Genomic DNA, 22727 nt, shown 5'->3' on the forward strand with positions numbered 1-22727 from the left:
TTTGTAAGTCAGTTTCCTTCACTAACTTAGACATTTATTGAAGAGAAATTTGGCTTTCATTTCTTTTTGTTGAATACTACAGAGTGTATGTATGGTAAATGTTCATTGAAAAATTCACTGAAATGATTATAAAATGCAAGTAAGTGAAATTTTCCCCAATGGGAGTGGTTCAACTCTCCTCACCATTTCTGTAAGTCTATAAGGAATTTATACTGTTCAATATTCAACTAAATACTGATATCCTTATATTATCAATACATCAAATTTAAAATATTATGAAAATAAAATATGAGGATATTAAGTCTGATAAAATGCCTTTGCCACTTGATACTCAAAAAATTAACAGCCACTTAACAGCCACAAATTAATATCTATCTATATAACTAAATTATTTTTAAAGTAATATTTAAATAGCCAATAAGAACTGAATGAATTACTGAGATCAACAGTACAACATCAAAAACTTTAATCTATATACTGATAATTTGGTGGGAATGAAAAGATTAATCCTCAGTTCCAGGCCCATTTTTTGTATGGAGGTTTTAAACAGCATCTTAGCCCATGATCCTGTGTATAACTCAAATTAGTTGACTCAGGAACAATCCAGTGGAGTATAGTTCTCCTACACTGTTCCCTGTCATCTTGTTTTAAAGTATGATAAACAGTCATAATAGTGAAAGCATATTATTCCTCAAATTTTCTTGCTTTCTAATAAGATATATGACTTCTGAATAGGCCAGTCATGATTTATCAGAGCCAACTATTATAAATCTGTTGTTTTAGACAAGACTGACTGCTGACTATATATTTTTTGGCAATGTGTGACTCTTTAATAAGAAATCTTTCATTTCTAGCGTGCATTTGTTTGACTTGAACTAATCACTTTAAGAATTATTTTAGATATGCTTTGTGTATTAATGGATAAATAAGACAGTTGAGAGATTAAAGACTTAATATGAAAAAATTATGAATGTAAGTCATGTATGATACAAATGACAATGCCAGAATTCTGCAAAATTTCTTATAAAAAATATAAGAAAAATTGGCATAGACCATATTGCTAAATGCAAAGGTATTTGCTACCCATCACAAATGCCTCACAAAGTTCCTTCATTCTTCTGTGACTTTAATATTTTCAGAGAAAAGAGGATACACAGAGAAGAATGTAAAGGTACTAGACTACAAAAGGACTAAAGTGGAAGATAAGAGAAGGCAAAAAACATTTCATAAAGGATCAAAACACGAGAAATCGAGGTCAAGATGTCTTCACTCTTCTAACTCTCTCCTGTATCGTCCCCCTGCATGTTCCTAAGGCTCTGCATGTGTGAGTGGAGACTCTGGGGAACCACCTCTCTGCGCCTTCGAAGCTCCATTTCCTATCCTCCCTTTATAACTACACGTTGAGGGAGCAACTAGAAGTGCTGTAAGTGGGGAGTACATAAGCACCCACTCTGGGTTGGGGCTGTTCGAATATTCCAAAGAGATACTTTGCTATAGAACATCGATATATTTAATTATGTAGAAAGGAGAGAATATGATATCTAATCCTGCATTTAGATACTAGACACTAAATATTACCTGTCGTTATAATCATTATTATTATTATAAAATATGTATTAATTATCTGATTGAAGAGCAATGGCTAAAGGTAAACATTCAAATCATATGTGCTATTTTAAAGTCTCTGAAAGGACACACTGAGTAAAAAATATTTCCTTACCACAGTTAGGAGGGGATTCACTCGAAATTATATAAGGGTTATGAGAACAGTATGTCTCTAGCAAATGGTTATTTGGCAACCAAACAAATGTGACATTAGATTATGGGACTGGAATAAATCCATGTATCTCTCTCTGATTTTAAATAGAAGTGATATAAAAAGATAAATCCAGAATACGATTTTTTGCATAACTTGAAGGAAGCAAAATCACTTTACATAACTGGCAGAAGTAGAGGAATTATTTTTATTAATACTTACATAAAGGATTATAAGATATACCTGGAGTTTTAAGTTTCTACCTCTCTTAACTACAGTTTTTCAGATTAGACTACCACCGAGTGTCCAAGGAAACGTTGAGTTGATAACCTGTTTACCTATAACTCTTCAAGGGCTGAATTTTATAAGGTTGCAAGCAATTTTCAAATTCAAGTAGGAGTGTCAGAAGCATAAACCAGCAAGACTGTGCTTCTCAAAATGAATAACACATATTATTATAAAATCTGTTCCCTTCTAAAGGCTTTTAAAATATATAGAAATTCAAGGATCTTAAAAGCAATCTAATATATTTATCATCCAATCCATTCTCTGGCTTATGCTGTTATAAATGGATTCTTATATAGAATCCAAATATATATATCCCTCTTACTCCTACCTTTTTCTCTTAGCCATACAACAGAGAATCAAAATTGTCATCGCAGAACTTGGTTGGTTTTGTTCAATCGGGTATCCCCAGAGCTTAAAATCTGGCACATGAAAGACACTCAATATATATTTGAAGAATGAATAATAGCTACTATTTATCGAAGGCTTACTATCTGTCAAGCAGTATGCTAAGAAATTTTCACACACTATTTAATTGAATCCTGACAATAAACATGAGGTTGTTGTTGTTATCACCATTTTAAACACAAGGAAACTGAGGTTTACAGAGCCTCAGTAACCTGTACAAGATCACAGAGCCAGTAAGTGCGAAACCAGAAATCAAACCCGGGTCTGATTCCAAAGTCCCCATTCTTAACCACATTTGCTCTTTTCCTATTTAACAGCCTTTTTGAATAAGCACACTTAAAATGACTAGATATTTCACCAAAAAACTTTTTTTAAAACAGATCTCCATGTAATGTCTAAACATGCCTGATATGGCAGGCACTCAATAAATATCTGCTGAATGAATATGCAATATGAGCAAATATTCCAAGTGGTTTCAGGAATATCTGTATAATTTGGAAATGAATACAGTATATAAAAGTTTCTTAAGAGTTTCTTAGCAGCTATAATAACTTCTGCTGATTACTTAAAGTCTATTTCTTACTTGGTCCTTGATAATGATGCTAAGAGATGGGAAACTATGGGTTTCATTTAAGTGAGTCAGTGATCAAGAGTGACATGATCAGATTTACACTGTGAGAAGATTGTTATGACTACAGTGTAAAGAGTGAGTAGGAGAGGGACAGAGTAGATGCAGAGAGCAGTGATCATCAGTGATATAAAAAAGATGACTCCAAAATAGGATTTTTAAATATAACTTGAATGAAGCAAAATCACTTTATATAACTGGTAGAAATTATTTTTATTAATACTTACATAAAGGATCGATATGTACATCTGGAGTTTTTAGTTTCTACCTCTCTTAGCTTCAGTTAAGAGAAGAACTTAGATAACCTTGGACAAGAGTGCTGGCAGCAAAGTGGATGAGTATCAGAGGTACGTGGGAGCAAACAGTTGGTAATTGAGGTAGGGGCAAAGAAGCATAAGGAAAAATTTACATGTAACTCCTAGATCTCCGGCTTTGCATAGACTGAGGAGATAAGATTACTCTGGAAGAGGACCAAGTTTATGAGGAAATGAATATAATTTGAACTCAAACATGTAAGACATCCAATGGAAATGCTGAGTAGGTAGTTGATGAGCTGGGTTCTGGAAGCAACTACTGGCAGGTCAGAGGGCTAGAGGAGAGATGTATATTTGGGAGTCTAAAGTGTGTAACTAGTAATCAGAATCTTGGAACAATGCTTCCAGATCTTATAAGAAGAAAATAAAGGTTTACCAGCACTTGACCAACTCACTGGTTTATATTTAAGATAAAAAGCAAGAGGCATAGGAAAGGTATCTAGATGCCAGGTAGACAAGAGGAATGGAGGAGCACCAGTGTTCACTCTTTCCTCCATTAAATCCTCTTTGCCTCTATTGTTTTCCTTCACCCTAAAATCTAATATCATAAGGTACAGTCGTTTGCTGAAAATTAGAGGTGAGGGGAGGGGAGAAGGGAGGCACAGGGAGCAAGATATAGAAATAGCAGAGAAGATTTGAAATTATAGCATAAAATAAGTATGGCATATGACATAATTCCAAGCAATCAAATATTTTATAAGATAGGGAAATAAAGAAGAGGGAGGCAAAAAGGACACCAAATCCATCCACATCCAGATGCTAAAGGATGTGGAGTCAGAAAGAATTGACTCCATTTGAGAGGAAAGCTAGAGAAGCGGTGTCCTCGGAAAAGAGGGAAGTTTCACTTAGGTCTAGGAGATATAAGAATTGTTCAAAAGGCTTCGTATATATTATATATAATATATGTAATATATGTTATTTATGTATATTGTAGGCTATCAGTAGAAGTCATAAGAGGCAAATATCCTCATCTTACTGCTATGACTGCTATATACTGTATGTATCTACACCGAATGTTTGTAGAGGAGCAATGCAAAATGATTGAAGAGTATTGCATAAAGATTAAGAACATGAATATTAAGTACCTACTAGGTATATACAATATGTTTCTGTTCTTTAATAAGTATATAATCTGAAAGGGGAAAGATGATGTAAACATCTCCAAAGATTAATAAGAGAGATAAACAGCAATCCAATAAAAAATATAAGTAGTGGTACTAATTGCTTGGTGATATTAAGATAATTTGGTTCTCTTTGATATTGGAAGACTAAGTTCAAATCCTAGATCTGCCACCAACTTATGAGTAAGCCTCAATTTTTTCATTTGTAAAATGCTGTAATGACCAAAAGAGATAATATGTGGAAAACGTTTAGCTCAATTCTTGGCGTATCATAAGCACTCAATAAATAGAGGCTTTCCTATTTTTTTACTGTCTTATAATTTCATTTAATTAAATCACTTAATTTAATTAAAGATGGTATCTCATTGTGGTTTTGATTTGTACTTCCCTAATAACTAGTGATGTTGAGCATCTTTTCATCTGTTGGCCATCTTTATGTTTTCCTTGGAAAAGTGTCAATTGAAGTCATCTGCTCATTTTTAAATTAGATTTTGTTGTTGTTGTTGTTGTTAAATTATATGAGTTTATATATTGTGAATATTAGATTATTGGAAGTATCATTTAAAAATACATTCTCCCATTCAGTTGGTTGCCTTTTTGTTTCTTTTGCTGTGTAGAAGCTTTTTATTTGATCTAATCTCATTCATTTATTTTTGTTTTTGGTTTCCCTTACCTTTGCAGTCAAGCTCACAAAAATACCTCTAAGACCAATGTCCATAAACTTACTGTTTTTAGGTCTTATATTCAAGCCTTTAATTCATTTCAAGCTAATTTTGGGGTATGGTAGAAGATAGTCTAGTTACACTCGATTTACTGTTATTAATAACGATAAAATGGAATTCCTAAATAGGTGTAAGCTTTTTAAAAGAAAGTTCATTAAACAAAATTTTTAAATATGGTACAGTGTTCAGAGTGCTATACAAATAGTAGTTCCTAAGATTTATCAACATAAATATTTGCTTAAAAATATTGGCTGAGAGAATACTATAAACATTATTCTTTCCTATTTCTCATAAAATTCACGGCTTGGTCATGGCATACACCATTTTTTTTTATTAGTTATTTAATATAGAATTTTAAAAATATTATTCATATGCCCTTTCCAAACTAGTTACTTTAAAATTTATGAATTGAAGAACAAACTAATGACAGGGACAATGTATTCATCTTACTCATGTTGGTAGAACCAGAAACATCTTTTATGATCCTTTGTACAGTTAAACAATGGCAACAAATTAGTGTAAATAAAGAACAAAAACAGAGTGGCTGAATTCTATGAAGAATCTGTAGATCATTAGTGCATAAATTAAAGAGACTAATATATCAACGACAAAATTAACCATCTGTCATTTTTGTAACTTCTATTCAAAGGAAAGGTAAGAGATAGGATATCTATAAACATTCTAATCAAAGAGAATTATAAGTACGGGACCTGTAATTGACAGATTTATGAGTTATTTTTGAGGCTAGAGAGAAACAAAGCCACTTCTAACCTGGAAAAGTAGGCATGCCAGTTTTATAACATAGTAACTTCAGGTGTTTATAAGCACTACAACCTCGTTTGCTGAGAGACAAATGCCTGATAGGATAAGTGGAGAAACATAATATGTCATACAGAAGAGCAGCATGCCACTCCTAGAAAGCAATCTGTCCTGGAGCATAATGGTGGGGGAAAGGTTACTACCAACCACTCCTTACTACTAATCCTTTCATCTTTCTTCCTTAGCATCACAAATTTCCCTTGGCTCTTCTCTCTGCCTGCTTGCTTTATTCCAATCTTTCAGTCCATTTCTTTTCTTTCACCTATCCCATAAATGTAGCTGACATCTTCTCACTCCATGTATTTCCCTAGGCAATTGCACCCATTCTCTTGGCATCAACTACCAACCATTTCCTGATGACTCCAAAATCTACATCTCTACTTCAAATCTTTCTCATGAGCTCCTAGTCCATTTTATCAGCCATTATCACATATCACTTCACAAATATTACAAATTCAACATGCCTACAACTGAACTCACTATATTCCCTTCCAAATCTGGTAATATTAATATTTTCATGTATCCAGTTACTGAAATCAGAAATTTGGGAGACATTCTAGATTCTCTTTTCTTCTTCACACCTCAACTTCTAATCAGTCACAAGTTCAGAGAAGGCATAAATCTTTAATGAAAAACTACTTGCAGATATAAACATGAATAAATTCTTTTGTGGTGCCAGGAAACTTTTAAGTACAATGGAAAATATAATTTACTAAAGTGGTAAACAAAAGAATAAGATCAATCAGGTTTTGGAATTGATGAAAACCATTTTTATTACCTTTCCCAGTTGTAGAGATTAATATTAATCTGGATCGCTTGATAAACAAGGCCGGCTTGAAGAAGTACTATTTCAGCCTCCTGTATGTTCCCACTGAACATTAGTATGTGGGCCATTTTTGATTCTTTAGATGGAAGATCTTTCATAGAATTGATGTACTGAACCTTATCAATCTAATAAAAAAAAAATATATGAAGTGGATGGTAACAGAGATATAACAAATTATGGCAAGAAACACACACACACATATTATTTACTTCACCAATTGCTGCGTAGGCTATTTCTGCAGTAGTCATATCTCGATTAGCAACTGCCATAGCAGCTAGGCAAGCCCACAAGGTTTGCTCCTAAAATGAAATATGAGAATAATTACCTCAACTACTTGGCTGAACTGCCTTAAAATAAACTGATTTAAAAGATAATAAAATAAAAAGATAATAAAATCATATTTTAATTAAAAATAAAAAAATTACTTAGCATAGCACTGAAAGAACTAATAATTCAATAAATTAATGATATGGAAATTTCATTGTGGCTACTTTGTTAAAATATATTAATAACACATAGAGAACTTCTTTTTAATAAAATTCTTTGAAAATTTTCTAATTATCAAAAATTTATTTTTGAACTTACAGTATACTTTTAAGATAACTTAAGGTTTCAACCCTTCAGTCTCTTTGATGAGCTGTCAAAGAATATAATTTACAGGGAACCTGAGGAATAGTGAGGTTCTTGGATAATGCTACCATAGCAGATTGCCACCAACAATCAGTTGTAAGAAAAAGCATAGAGAAGTCATTCCGCAAAAGTGTATTCTAAGGAATGTTAACCAATGTGCAATAAAAGAGTTCTGTGGTCAAACATATTTGGAAAATGCTAGATTTAACCAGCTGATCTAAAGCAGGTAGTCTTAATCTTAGCTGTACAAATCATGTGAGGAACTTAAAAACTATGCCCAGGCCTCTACCCAGATTTAAGAAGCTGGAATCTCTGTGGGAGAAGTTGGGAACCTGACTTTCTTAAAAAATTCCACAGAAGTCTTTTATATGTATCAATATTAAGAAACTACTCACTTAAATTATAGTTTCTTCACAGAATAAATCACAAAGCACCTATCCTCCTGTATAGTTCATGTCTTCGCTTATAAAAAGAAACATGGTCTCAAATGTATATTTTTCCAACCCTTATCAATTCTCATCTTGCACAAGATATTGTGTAAACTAATACATAATATATACACAATATGGAACTAAAATGTAAAGTACCTTCACAAAGCGACAAAGTCTTACAGCATCTTCCCATTTTGAACTGCTTACATATTCATGGAGAATAGCAGGATATGGAGATATGCTGATGTGAACCAGTGAGCCATCAGCTCTTCTTATAGTTACCTGATTTCCAACAAAACTCACAATATGGGGATTTTTACTAAATTCACTGTTAAAGAAAAAGCAAAGTGCAATTTATATCCTGAGCAAAATTTTTCATATATATATAAAATTGGAGGAGTTGACCCCGACATACATATGAAGTCTCCAGCCTCCAAAATGCACCTCCAAAAAAGTTAACTCCAGGGAAAGTGTTTATATTCATATAAATATTTGACTCTAACTTGCTATATACACTTGGAGCAAAACATATAGTTCAACATGGCAAAATGGTTGCATATGTGAAAGCTATTCCTAAAAGCATTTGAAACTACCTTTTTTTCCTCAGTCCTAACACACAAATAATTAAATCACTTAGCATTCTCTTTTAAAAGCATTATAGTATAAATCATTAAAAATTAAGCTGACTGCAAGATTTCCTCATCATAAAAAGAGGTAAACTTTTAAGAGATACACTTCTTTCTTCATTAAATACTTTTTAAATGATGCCTCTTTGGTTTTGCTAAGGTTGTGAAACTTGAATATTAAAAATAAACTCAAAATAGATTTGCAAGTTATGCTGAGGTTTAGAGTTGAGAAGACTTTGTATTCCTTTTTTTGTCAAAAGTGAGAGATCTCCTTGCTTTCTTAGAGAATTTAGAAATATAAATGCATCTGATTTTCTGAAGAATATAAAAATTAAAAAAATTTTTTTCAGTAATTTCATATATTTTTTATATTTAATTTTAATTTAAAAATTCAATTCTAGATTGAATTGTTTTAGAACACATACATTCCTGAAAGTCAGTGATATTCTGGTACAGAGTTGTTGATATAACAACTGTTGTGTATCACTGAAAAATCTTAAGGATGCCTATATTAAAATGACAAAACCATCTTAAAAAAAAAACTATCTGAATTACCATTAAAAAACATAAAGCTTGAAAATTATATTCATATAAGGAGTAAACAAGTAAATAAATATAATTATATTATACAACACTTTGAACTTGGTTCCATAACTTGTTTTATTAATAAGCTAGCTTTAGATGAACAAATTATTTAGTTGACTTAGTAAAGTAAAAGATATATTGCAGGGTTGAGATTAAAGGCAAAGACATGATACTCTATTAGAGTTTTATTTACCACAATAAACGATTCTTTGCAGTAAAATATTACCTTGCATCCTTTTCATATAATGTTTTAGGCAAAATGTCTCTGTCCACATAAACTGTATTGGGGTAATACCACACTGTAAATCGAGTATCTTGAAGTCCACACAGGATATTGCATGTATCACTCCAGGCCAAAGTATGTACCATTGTTCCTAATTTTAAAAGAAATTTTAAAAAGGAATGTTAATATACCATTAGCTCCACTATATAATAGTATTAAAAACATGTCTTTAAAATCAACTGATGCACAAGACCCCATCTAATTTCTGGTAGGAATGACTCTATTTTCTAATCATATAATGGTGAAAACATGTACAAAAATTCATATAAGAATTTATGGAAATATTTGAATACCCTACATAAAATCATTATATTTTTAATTTGCAAGTCTTTCTTCAGTGCCAATTTAGTTGTGGCAGCTAAAGACTTGCTATGAAAATAGAGTTAAGTAGCTAATAAATGTTATGAGATCAAAGCATTATTCATAGATTTATTCAAGCAAGTAAGCTATTTAGTATTAATATATGACAGAGTAGATCTAAGAAAATTGTAATTAAAAATTTAAATGTATTACAATTATTTTACCAAGTTTGATAATTTGTTCTTCCTTCCCAAATCGTTTCACTGAAGTGATATAGAGATCTCTATTTTTATCAATGAAAGCAATTTTCCTATCATTGGTAAGTCCTTTTTGATCCAGAGCAATTTCCAAAATTTCATTCTAAAATTTAAAAAAGTGAAAATACTGGATTAGTATTAGTGCTTAGCATCAGATCATTTAAATTATTTAACTAAAGAATATTTGTTTAAAGATCAAGTAAACATCACTTTCCTACTTACAGTAATAAATGTCCCTATTAAATAGTCTTAAACTCCTAACACACTAATAACTCAAAAGCTATACTAATGTGTACTTTTTTGTTTGTTTATCAGGAAGATGCTCCTTAAAACACTATAAAATAATGTATATTTTGAAACTCTATAAGCTGAGAAACACTTCCATCTTAGCAGTCAGGGTGAAAGAGCGAGGCAAGTCTGGATATCACATGAGAGGTTTACTTTGATTAAACTCCTCCTACCAAAATTTATTCTAAGTAGATTGCCTATATTTTAAACATCTCTATGAACTTGTTTGCGAAAACATGTTTTTAAGAGCTTTACATTGTATAGATCCTTTCATACTCATTTCTAGCGAAACAGGAAACAATCTTCTGATGTAGGAATTATACTTACTTTGCAGATGAGAAGACTGAGATCCATAACCATTAAACGATTTTGCTCAGAAAAAGTTGGTAACAAGCATATCTAGAATTTATAACCTAGACTTCTGACTGCTCAATTAGTGATCTGTCTACAAAAGCAAAGCATTTCCGGCATATAGTATTAATCCGTTACCAACTAGTGAAATGAGTTTTCTTATAATTTGGAAGTAGTTCGGTATGGATTTATTTAAATTCAATCCAAGGGGCATTTGCTTATTGCTTACTATGTCTGAAGACTTGCTAGGATCTGTGAATTCAACAAGAATCATGATCACACAAAATTATTGTATCTAAGCATACTATCATAATATCCTTAAAAAATGAAACAAAACACATTATACCCTTATCCAAGTTGATAGATCAGGATAAACCATATACTAGTTCATAACACATCAAAAAAAAAAAAATCTACTCTTCTTTGGAAGTACCATAAACTGTATTTTAAGGAAGAAAGGAATTTTGTTTCATGTATATCAAGGTATGCATGAAATATAATTCTATGCATTTTCGAAATGGAAACCTTTCATAGAAATTGATCTTTACATTAAAGAATTATTTATCATCCCATCGAAAGTATCTAGTATACTTTTTAAAACACTGTTAAACAGATATGATTCTCCTCTCTAAGAAATTCAAAGACTGACAATAATAATAATGCCTCTGCACATAGTGGGGGGAGTGTTTTGTCCCTTTCATTCTCTCTTCATTCAGCAGGGCTTCCCCATTTTCCTCTTGTCCAGTCCTACTATGTCCACTTTTGTTCTGCTCCTCCTGGGTCACTCTTTGCAAACGAGACATGAAAGCAGCTTCAGGTTCACCTGAACTTTCTCCTTTGCCTTACACTAATATTCATTTAATAAAAAACTTGACTTCTAGTTTTGGCTCTGTTATTTATTTGGGAAGTTCTTAGGTTTCTTCATATACTAGAAAATAAAATAGATTGAGTGACTTTCTGGAGAAGGTCAAATTTTAAATCCTTTTTATTATACACAAGGCAAAGAGATAAAAATTTCCTGTGTAATGAATGAAGTGTGAGGTGAGGAAGTCATCTCCATTCTTATAATAATGAAATTATAACTTTCTTATACTTAGGAAGTATTATAGAAGAATGATCACATTAAAAAGAAATGTTTATTAAACCTTACTAAATGACTCTGATGCTAACAAAAATAATGACTATCTTGAAAAGGTGAGAAATTTACTCTGTATGGGCTTAATTCTACTGAAAAGGAAAAATTCTGCTTAGATAGTATTGATTTAAAATAATTATAATAGAGGTTGTGGGGAAACAGACATCTCATATATTGCTAGTGAGAACATAAATCAATACAATCTTTTTGTAAGATAACTTGACAATACTTACTAAAATTACAAATGCTCATGTCCTTTGACTCAGCAATAACATTTCAAGAATTTATCCTACAGACACACTAACACTTGGGCAAGAACATATATATACAAGATAAATCATCTGAGTAATACTGCAAAGCAAAAGACTAGAAACAAATGTCCAACATTTGGGCATAGTTTAAATAAATACATCCATAACATGTTATACTTTATGACGGAGAGAATTAGAAAAGCACTTTATGTGTTGATATGGAAAGATCTCCAGAAATAGTGTTTGTGAGAAAAGCAAGGTACAGTTATATTTTACAGGTTTACAAAAGAGAGAGAAAAGAACATACATCAGTTTTGTTTGTATATGTACTAAAAACCTCTGGAAGGATATACAGGAGATGAATCATTATAGTTACTCATGTGGTGGATAGCAACTGTGACAATGAGGAATGGGTGTAGTACAGAGGATTTTTCACTGTATAATTTTTTATGCTTTTTGATTATTGAACTATATGAATGTATTTGTTATTCAAATTTAAAACTAAAAATTACAAAAAGATAAAAATAATATATACAGTAACACTTCACTAGCAGCATTGAATAATAAAATTAAAAGCATCTTTAGATCCTAACATACCACTTGTTAGAAAGGTAACTCAATAAAATATGCTCCTTCATTTATTTTAAGACAAAATATCAGGAACGAATAAACAATTCACAATTCAGGGTCTTTATGTACTTCTTTAGAAGTTTTCCAATTTAACTATGGTCTTAAAACCTAAAGAAAATACTGGTGAAAGACAGTTCAATGAGAAAACTGCAAGCTGTTTAGAAATGTAAACACGTTTTTATTTACTGACAGATGCTAAAAGTTTAATCGAGATAGAGAATTGTATTGAAAAGCAGTAAAGAACCTGGCAATAGATATATCAGTCAGATCTTTTTATTCATTTAATTTGCACATATAGCTTCCTATTACAGTTTACTAATGCTTAGTCTCTAACTGTGATATTTTTAAGCAAAATATTCTGTAGAAGCATGCTGGTTTTAAATATAAAACTAATTTGTTTTCCTCCTTAAAATAAAAACATTAATTTTAAAAAGAAAGTAAATAAATAGTGGCTATTTACATCAGAAATAGCCAATGTCTCTTACCTTATGAGAAAGAAGCTTCCCATCGCCTAATGGTTTTCCAGTTGATGCCTCAAAGAGGAAGATTACTTGAAAAAAAAGTAAAACATTAGTTAATATATTATACTAGAATTTTTATTGGTCAATTTCAGTGGAATTATCATAATCCTCATAAGAAATTATTTAACTCAGCACAGAAGAACAGCAGCATCAAATTCCGATTATTAATGGGGTCATATTTCTTATGAAAAACGTGGGACTGAATACTTCTTAAAACACACATTCCCTGAATTGTTATTAATGGTATAGCATCAATACTCCATAGGAGCAACAATAAATAGCAAGTCCAAATCTGGTTGTAATCTGTAACTTTGATAACTCTGATATAGCCCAATATAACATCACGGTCATATTTCACAAAGGAAAATGTGTCAAGTAATACCAGGCAACATGTTATGCACTGCTTGGTTCCCTGTGGTCAGTATACCATTGTGGTATACATAATTTGTCTGGCCTTTGTCCTGGGTTCCTTGGCAGAGAGCTTGAACAACTCTGGGAACTTGCTGGGTGATAGGAGTGTCTTTGTTATGCTAATAGGGATGCTCCCGGTGGAACGAATGCTGCCTCTGCTCTCCCCCACGCCCTCTCTGTTTCACCAAAGCCTTGTAATTTCAGACAAGGCACTAGTGTTGGTAGTCATTCTTTTCTCTTTTAAAAAAAATTGTTAGGGGGGAAAAAGATTGTTGGAGTGTTTGTCTTTAATTCCAGAACTACTTCAGCTCAGAATTCATCCCAAATGGAGTGATTTTACATGACTAAACATGTCTAAGAAACATTTAAACTTAAAAAATATAACTCTTGATTTGTAGACCTCCTCTGAACTTCTTCCTTCCCTGTCTTCCATCTCATTCACCCAGGATAAAACCTAGGATAACATGCTTCTTCCTCTCATTCCCTCAAGCCCACATCATTATGGCCAAGTCTTTCCATGATCTGGCTCCTGCTTATCTCCCTCTCTGTCCTCCTCTCCTGTGATTCTGCCTAACTCACGTTGACTTAGCTCCAAAGCCTTTTGGTAGTTTCTTTTATATGCCAGTCAGTCCAACCTCAGAACCCTTGTACTTGCTTGACCTATAGTCATTCCCCTACTCCACCTCCAGAATTCTCTATTCCCTCACCCTGTATTAGTTTTCCTCACAGCATATATCATTGGCTGATTATTTTTAAAATATATTTGTACATCTTTCTGTCTTGTTCACAATTATATCATCAGCTTCTAGAAAAATATTTGGCACACGGTAAGCTCTCAAAAATACTTGTTGGATAAATGAAACTGTGATACAACAATGCCTTAATAAAATAGTTTCACTGTACTATGCAATTGCAAAACACCTGACATATTTATTTATAAATACTAATGTGGCCTAGATTTTTATATAAAAATTTAAAATTCATAATGTTCTCCTTTCTTAATTTAAAATATTGATTTAAAACATATATGAGCAAAATAACTAGTACAATGAAGCACAATATTTACTGTTACCAAATGAAGAAAAAGAATATTAAAAAAGATCAGTAAACTTAAAATTAACATACCTTTTTGAGACTCACAATCAAACTGTCTACCATCAGATACTAAACATGTAAATATTTATCCCCTACCACTAAGCTTTGTTATTATTGTGACAATAACTATTCGTTCCATCAATTGAGTATGACAACTTTATATACAGCTTGACAACTTTTGCTCTTTTGTTATTTCATAATTAGGACAAATTAGGAAGCTCATAATTCTTTCATATAAAGTTAACATATTAATAAGTGAGAAAATGAAGGTTAATTTCTGAAACTTTTACAGTGTTAAATTTTATGGAAATTTGACATAGAAGATTATAAAAATGTACTCACTCTTTTCATCAGCTTTGTCTTTTATTGCTATGGTATCATTACTCAGAGACACAGTCTGTGCATTCAGAATATCTGTTCTCATTCCAGGAAATTTTGGAGAAGAAATGAAGCGCCCTTCATAAGAATATAAATAGATACCACCGCCATCTACAAGAAGAAAATGTCTAAAAAATAAAGAATAAAAACATATTCTCAAATAGGAGTTTACTGTATTCTTACATTAGGGAATATATTATCCTTTGCAAAAAGCTAAATCTTATAATTAAAATAATAAGTACATAAATATGTATAGAATAAAATATACAAACAACCTGAAATGTCAACACTGGTTGTTTTGGTTTGTTTCTAGGTTTTTGTTTTTTGATGGAGGTAGAAAAAAAAATGAAAATGCCCATAATCGTGACATTATATACTAAAATTTTGATTTCTTTTACATTATACAGGCAATTTATTTCCTTTCTTAAAGAAGCATCTCTATACAAAAGCAGTAAGAAAATCTTACAATTTACAATTCAGTGATTTTAATGTCTGATGCAATTTGTTTCATGAAACAGTATTAATATATATTTCACAACTAAAGATTATGCTAAAGACAAAGATTAAATACTGGTTAAAGTCCAAAACAGTGAAAATGACTCAAAAATTAACACCAGGGCCAGGATTTATTAAAATAAAATGTTTTGACTTTAAAATAATGTGGTGACTATCAGTAAATGTATTCGTATCTAAAACAACACTTTATTTATAGCAGGAACTAGGGTTCACTTGCTGTGTTGACAGGCATAGGGTTCTGTGTAGCTAATTTTTTGTTAAGTCAAAATGTAATATTTTACAGCTGTTATTTTTTTTCTTTGAAAATTTATAAACATTGCAAAAACAATTTAAATACATAGAAAGCAAAAGATCTCTTGCAATCCTATCTTGATAAAGATAATACATGACAAAGTATAAATATACCATAACTTTACTTAATTAACTCATTCCTAACGGACTTTTAGTTCAAATTCTTTACTGTTTTAAAGAATGTCTAGAGTCCATATACATCTCTGTACATCAACCTTACTTATTTCCTTAGTACCACTTCTAGAAATGAAATGATTGGATCAAAGACCTTATGCTTTTAAAATTTAATATATATTGTTAAACTGCCCTTTGAAAGGTTATATTAATTTATACTCATACTATTCCTATACTGGAGTGCCTGTTTCCTCAATGCTGAACACATTATCACTCTTTAAAATCTTATGTTCGAGGTTTTAAAATCCTTGATTCACAACTTTTTCTTGACTCAAGAATTGCTAATTGCTCTTTTTTGCTATGGAAACAAATAGGAAATAAACAACAACAACAAAAAACAATGAAAAGTTAGTAAATAACGAATATCTAATATACACACATAATTAAGTCAATACTTGAGTATTAGTCTGTAGTTTATTTAACTAAAGAATTTGGCCCTCACACATGTGTATAAAAAAAAATTTGCTAATGTTGAAAGAACAACACATCATATTATATATATTCTTTCTCAGTCTCAGTACTAAAAGCATTTTCTCTTCTAAATGAGATAGTTTTTAACCTCTTTGTGAGTAAACACTGTGTTTCAAGGGGCAAACATATCTAAATGTACGAATAAGACCAGCAATAGCAATAAGTAAAATATTCTTTAATTACTTAATAATTTATTCCATTAACATACGCCTTTACTAAGATAAAGCATTCAATAAATATGTATTTGTAAATAATATACAAATAAATAAATTTATTTGGAATTGTTTGAGTAAAAAGAATTTCAGAAATACAGTTTTTCTATTTTTTAAATTTTATTGTTTATTGGAGTGACATTGGTTAATAAAATTATATCAGAGTAATGACATGAGAAAATGAGAGTGAAACAGGCAAATTACTATGAAATAGTTATTAAATTTATTTTATTGCTATAAAAAATTTAAAAAGGGACAAATTCTTCAATTAACTATAGACTAATACTCAAGTATTGACTGAATTTGATATTCATTATAAACTAACTTTTCATTTTTTTATTTCCTATTTGTTTCCACAGCAAAAAAGAGTAATTACCAATTCTTGAGTCAAGAAAAGTGTGAATCAGGATATCGAGATCGTAAACATAAGATTTTAAAAAGTGACAATGTGTTCAATTCAAGTGTACAATTCTATAATACATCATCTGTATATTGTGTGATTGCCACCCAAAGTCAAGTCTTCTTCCATCACCATAATCTGTGGCCAATGCCAAAATGAGTAATATGGTTTTTTAGATAGCTGACAAAGATGCCTTTTTGTTTTAAAAATGTATGATATAACTATATAATTCATTATATTTTAATTTCATTAAACAGATACAAAATTTGACACAATTATTTTCTTGATCATTCAAGAGTCATCAATGATCATACTTTTCAGTAACTAGTTAACTGATAGCTTTGATACTCATGAGAATCTGTTGGTGTCTCAGAATAATTATGCCACTCAGCTACACAGTTCTGTGCTTTAAGTTTTCCCTCTGCTCCCTTACCAGGCAGTCACTTTTCTTCTTGTCATTGTGACAAGCTGTAACAGCCTACCAGCACCATTCCCCTCTGGTTTGCTATTTATAAAAGGCTGTGGGCTAGAAAACCTGATAACAAACACTATTAAAAACTGCCTAGGTGGTGAGTAAAGGGATGAGGAAAAAAATGTATGCGTTTAGTGCAAAGATTTTCATTGGTAGCTATTTTAGGTAATTGTCTATTGTATTTTCATACTTTATTCCAAGTTTTATTGGGTTGTAGCTTTCTAAGTTTGGCTTATGACTCAGTAGGGTATCATTGTACTTGATAGACTGATTGATAGTTTTCAAGAAAAAATGTGGATTCCTGAGTAATAGCTATTCCATCCTTACTCCAGTTAATGGGTCTGGAATTGCTTAGTCCTCTATCCACTGAAGGTCTTGGTAGAGGATATTATTATTTTTCAAACTTCAGGTCACAGTCCAGTAGTGGCTCATAAAATCAATGAGTCTCAAGCAGTATTTTAAAACAAAAATAGAACAGAATAGAAAATAGAGAGACCATGAGGTCAAACTATTTCATAGTAATTTGCCTGTTTCACTCTCATTTTCTCATGTCATTACTTTGATATGTACTTGTAATGAGTTTATTCTCACCATTTTTAGTAAATTAATAACTTTTAAACCTCAGTTTTAATTTCTTATATAGTAAATGGTAATATATATAATATATAAAACCTTCAGTATCTTTTTAAGAATGTAAGACAATTCTGAGACCAAAGTTTCAGAACCATTGATCTAAGAGTTTATTCTCTTTTTTTTCTTTTAAAATAAATAGCAGAAACAGATTGATTCCAAACGACTAATGTAGTATTCTTTAAATGGCATGCTTTAAAGAGTGCTTTACCATGATTTGAAATATGAAAAATTACCTTTCTGCCTGCAAAATTAAACTAACAGTTCCTTCTTTGAGATCAAATATAAGTGGTGTATTCCAGTTCTTCGTACTAAAAGACAAATAAAATGAATATTTATTAACATTTAAAATACTAAATACATTTAATGATAGGTACTCATTTTAAATAAAGTATCTTCAGTTTCACAGTAACTTTGTAAATATTTCTATTACAGCTGTTGACATATTGTTCTGAAATTATTCACTTAATTTCTGTATCCCTCCCTAGAATGCAGAGACTCTGTGTCTCTAGCACCTAGCACACAGAAAGTACTGCATAAAAGTTTATTATAGGTATCACAAAAAATGAATCGAGGAATCCTAAGTATAAGTCCAAGTTCTGTTATTTATTAGCTCTGATTTGGGCAAGTCACCTAAGTTTCTCATCTGGAAAATAATCGTAGAATGGCACAGTGAAAAGATGATGGGTTTCTGGCTAGACACATCAGGGTTAGAAATCTAGTTTAACCACCTGTCAGCAATATGATCGTAATAAGCTTAATCCACTAAGCACCAGTTTCCTTATTTGTAAAATAGAGATTATGACAATTTACAGAAGTGTTTAGCTAACCACCTGTTACACAGTAGTTACTGAACAAACAGAAACTATAATAACAATAACATGAGAAACATAATTATGTTTCCTATAGGTATCCCAATGCTACTGTTGGCTGAATGAAAAGATGTTGTGCAGCATTCTGTAAACTGTAAAATACCATATAAGTGTAAGCTATGACCATAGTTACTGAATAGATGAATAAATGAACAAATAACTCCTTTGGTTTTTAAAGTGTAGTATGATTCGAAGATAGGGATGGGAGGAGATAAAATTTAAACTGAAAAACCTACCCCCAAATAATCAGTTGTTTCACAGTTTAAAATGTTTTAGTACTCCTATATTCTGAATCTCTCTAAATTACTTTCATAGAGGCAATGCTTTAAGACTTATATTCAGATCCAGAAGATGGGGAAAGGGAAGGTTGCAGTGAGTAGACACAATGGTGGGAAATTAATCTTGGCTAATGCAGCCTGATACCCATTTCAATAAGCGAATGCACCATAAAGCAAAACAATGAGGAAATTGCTACTAATAATTGGTAAATCTGGAGTTCACAAGTATGATAAAGATCTGTGCGTTTGTATTTTAGAAAAAAAATCACGACATGCCTCATTTATGAAGTCATTAGAATTAACCTTCATTCTTTGTCAAGAGAGCTGTTAAGAACAGTAAATTATGTGAGGTTTTTTTTTAATATCTCCTCACAAAATGTCTGAGATTCCTGATAACTGAGATTTTACATGTATATAAATGCGCACCAAGGAAATAGAAACTCCTTAAACCATAATATTGAATAAGTATTTTCTATATAATTATTGGAGAAGTCAAGCAAAGATTTAATATAGACTTGCTTATATTATCTTCTTTTTCTGAAACTTCTTTTCTTTTCCGAAACTTCTCACGTAAACTAGTAAGTTGCTTGCAATTTGGTTTTAAAAATTACATTTGTATTACTAAAATGAGACAACAGTTATTAAAAACTTGGATTCCAATACCCGATCATTCTTTGATAAAGAAGTTAAGTAATTAGATTTAGGCCAAGTTACTTAGTTACTCTCTGTGTCCTTTAATTTCTTAATCTTGTAAAATGGGAAGAATAATCATAGTATCCAACACACAGGGTAAATGAGATCGTGAACATAAAAAATAGTATAATGGTGCTCAATAAATGATAGCTGTTATTATATAAAATACGAATAGCATTTTTAATTTAACAAAATATGTTTTGGTGATGATAGGTACTACTGCTTCCTGGCATGTCATTTTAATAAACATTTTTTATTTTAATAAATGTCTTGACAAGAGAAGGGAGGCAAGGTTAAATCAGAAAAGAAGAGAAATGATCTTCTGTTTTGCCATATATTAACTGGTAAAAGTTAATAGAAAAAGTGGATTAACCAAAAGAAAACAAACAAACAAACAAACTTCTAAACCTTTGGTGATTATTTTAAAAAGGACCTCTCTAATACAAGTTAGCACCTAACAATACTAATCCTATAGATCTAACAGTACATCCTTGCCACTGTAACAAAGCAGAAAAAATTCCCTCATTTAGAGCTGCTCTGTCTTCAAATAAACCCTAAACTAAAGAGAGATTCTCTATTTTCCTTAACCCCATGAAAACTAATTATTCAAATATCTATACACACTAAGTGATTGGGATATTTTCTCACATTTTATAATCCCTTGTACATATCTCAAGTGTTTATCTTGCTTGATTTTTCTCAAATTCTTCCTGTTGCTCCTTCTCTTTCTTGTTTGAAAAAAAAAAAATCACATAAAACTGAACTGCTTCTCCCATTTAATTACTCGGGACCTGGCTATTATCCCAAACTGAAGATTCTGATTAGCAGCAAATTTACATATAGTGGATGAGAAATTTTAATATGTAGTTGTAGCAACTGTTAATTAAATTGGATACCTTTGTGTTACTAGGCTTTAGGGTACCAAGACGACACTACTCTTCATGTTTTTCAATTCCTTTATTCATCCAAAAATGCTTTTTTAATTTATTAAGTAGCTACTACATGATGGGCATTGTGCTAGGTACTGGGCATCCAATGGTGAATAAGATACATATAGACTCTAGACTCAATTTTATATTCAACAATTAGACTGTTGTATAATAATAGTATAAATACAAGAACAAAATGCAAAAAGAAATAACATCCTTAACTATTGACAACCCTCGAGAGTGTCATAGTGGTTACTTGAGTTTTATGGATAGTTGAGAAGTCATCTGGTGGTATGCTAGAGCCAGCTTGTACCAATTACTATATTTTTAGGAATTTTGGAAGCCAACTGTTAAATAAAGGTCTTATTCAAAAGTATATAAACTTATAATTAAGCACATTATATTTAAAAATATAATACTCAAAACTTATAAGTTCCAGATTATTTTATTACATTTCACTATTATCTACGTGCTTGAGATTATTTACATCTACTGTATCTATGTAGTGGAAATACTATACAGTGGTTTGCATTGGGCATCTCTCCTCAATTCTGCTTTTAGTGACACCACATTGGTAGCTTGAAATCGGCCAAAGTAGTATTTACATCATAGAAATTAGCACACAATGCAAATCAAATTGGTTTGTTTTCAGAAAGTCAGCCATTCGACATTTATTAGTGCATACTGAGTTATCATTTTAAAAATATCAAGTATGTTGTCAAAGTTTTCAGTGCAAGTTTCTTGGCCGTATTGAATTATTCCCTACTTCCTAATACAAAGTATACTGAATATATTTTCTTTCATAATTTCTGGACAACTCTGGATTATCGAAATGAACATCTATGATTACGGTGGGCTAATATGTTAAGTCTAAACACCCCCTTGTGTCCTTACTGAATATCTTTCAGCCTACTGTCAGGCTACTAGCTGTCCCCCCCCCCCCCAGTGGTTAAAAAATTACATTTCCCATCATTTATCAGCTGTTCCTCATCTTCTTTGGGCTTTGTAATCAATTTACACTAAATTCTTCAGAACTGTGAGTATAGAAAGCGTAAACAGCATCTCAGAGAAGGTATTTTCTACTATAAAAGTGTTTACTAACCTTTGATACACAAACTTTATTAGATCTATTTTCACTGCTTATAGCTCATTTTTTAAAACTACTTGTTTGGGATTAAATTCAGGATAGCTGAGATTTTGAGAAAGTGTTAACCATACCATGTTGATATGAAAGCTTGAAAATAAATCCCTCATCACAGACAAAACTCTGGATTTATAAGAAATGTAAGATGCTTACGAGAACACATAACATTGAAGAGACGTTGAAACGACTAAGTGTGCATAGTTCAAAGATGCTTTAATGACTCTATCACGGAATTCCAGTAAATCCACTGCATCATTAAGAACATTACGAACCTAAACAAGGAAAAATGAAATACCAACAAACAACATTAAAGTATATCAAACTTTAATCGGAAGTTAGCAAGACTTTGATAAAACAATTCAATGTTCTCTTGATTGTTGAATTACATAAAAAGGAATTCAGTAGGAACTAGGCATTAGATTACAAATATATTTGTGTATAAAAATCAACCAACAAAAAGTACAGACACAGAAAACTTCTTACAAATAAGTAGAAAAAGACCTATGGAGGTTTCTAATTTGCCAGCCAATCTGAATGGAGCAATAAGGTGAAAAACGCTTTACCACTGAGATATAGTCAAAGGGGTGTGGCTTG

The 22727-nt window shown here is 31.4% G+C and overlaps 1 protein-coding gene across 4 annotated transcripts in view; it reads right to left on the bottom strand.

The window, feature by feature from the left end:
• Window positions 1–22727, bottom strand: part of IFT80 (intraflagellar transport 80) — a 92183-nt gene that overhangs the window by 6895 nt on the left and 62561 nt on the right. For 3 of the 4 annotated variants that reach the window (XM_036219825.1, XM_016149039.2, XM_016149049.2), the window contains 9 exons: window positions 22287–22405; window positions 18454–18528; window positions 15016–15179; window positions 13132–13196; window positions 9959–10094; window positions 9378–9525; window positions 8097–8268; window positions 7089–7178; window positions 6832–7004 (listed from right to left, as the gene is read on the bottom strand). In XM_036219825.1, the coding sequence (XP_036075718.1) occupies window positions 6832–7004; window positions 7089–7178; window positions 8097–8268; window positions 9378–9525; window positions 9959–10094; window positions 13132–13196; window positions 15016–15179; window positions 18454–18528; window positions 22287–22405 (1142 nt within the window). Of the gene's footprint in view, window positions 1–6831; window positions 7005–7088; window positions 7179–8096; window positions 8269–9377; window positions 9526–9958; window positions 10095–13131; window positions 13197–15015; window positions 15180–18453; window positions 18529–22286; window positions 22406–22727 lie in introns of those variants that run through there. The other variant, XM_016149058.2, reaches the window with a different exon arrangement.

The sequence above is a fragment of the Rousettus aegyptiacus genome, unplaced genomic scaffold (genome assembly GCF_014176215.1).
Source record: "Rousettus aegyptiacus isolate mRouAeg1 unplaced genomic scaffold, mRouAeg1.p scaffold_m13_p_4, whole genome shotgun sequence".
In the NCBI taxonomy this organism is placed as follows: domain Eukaryota; kingdom Metazoa; phylum Chordata; class Mammalia; order Chiroptera; family Pteropodidae; genus Rousettus; species Rousettus aegyptiacus.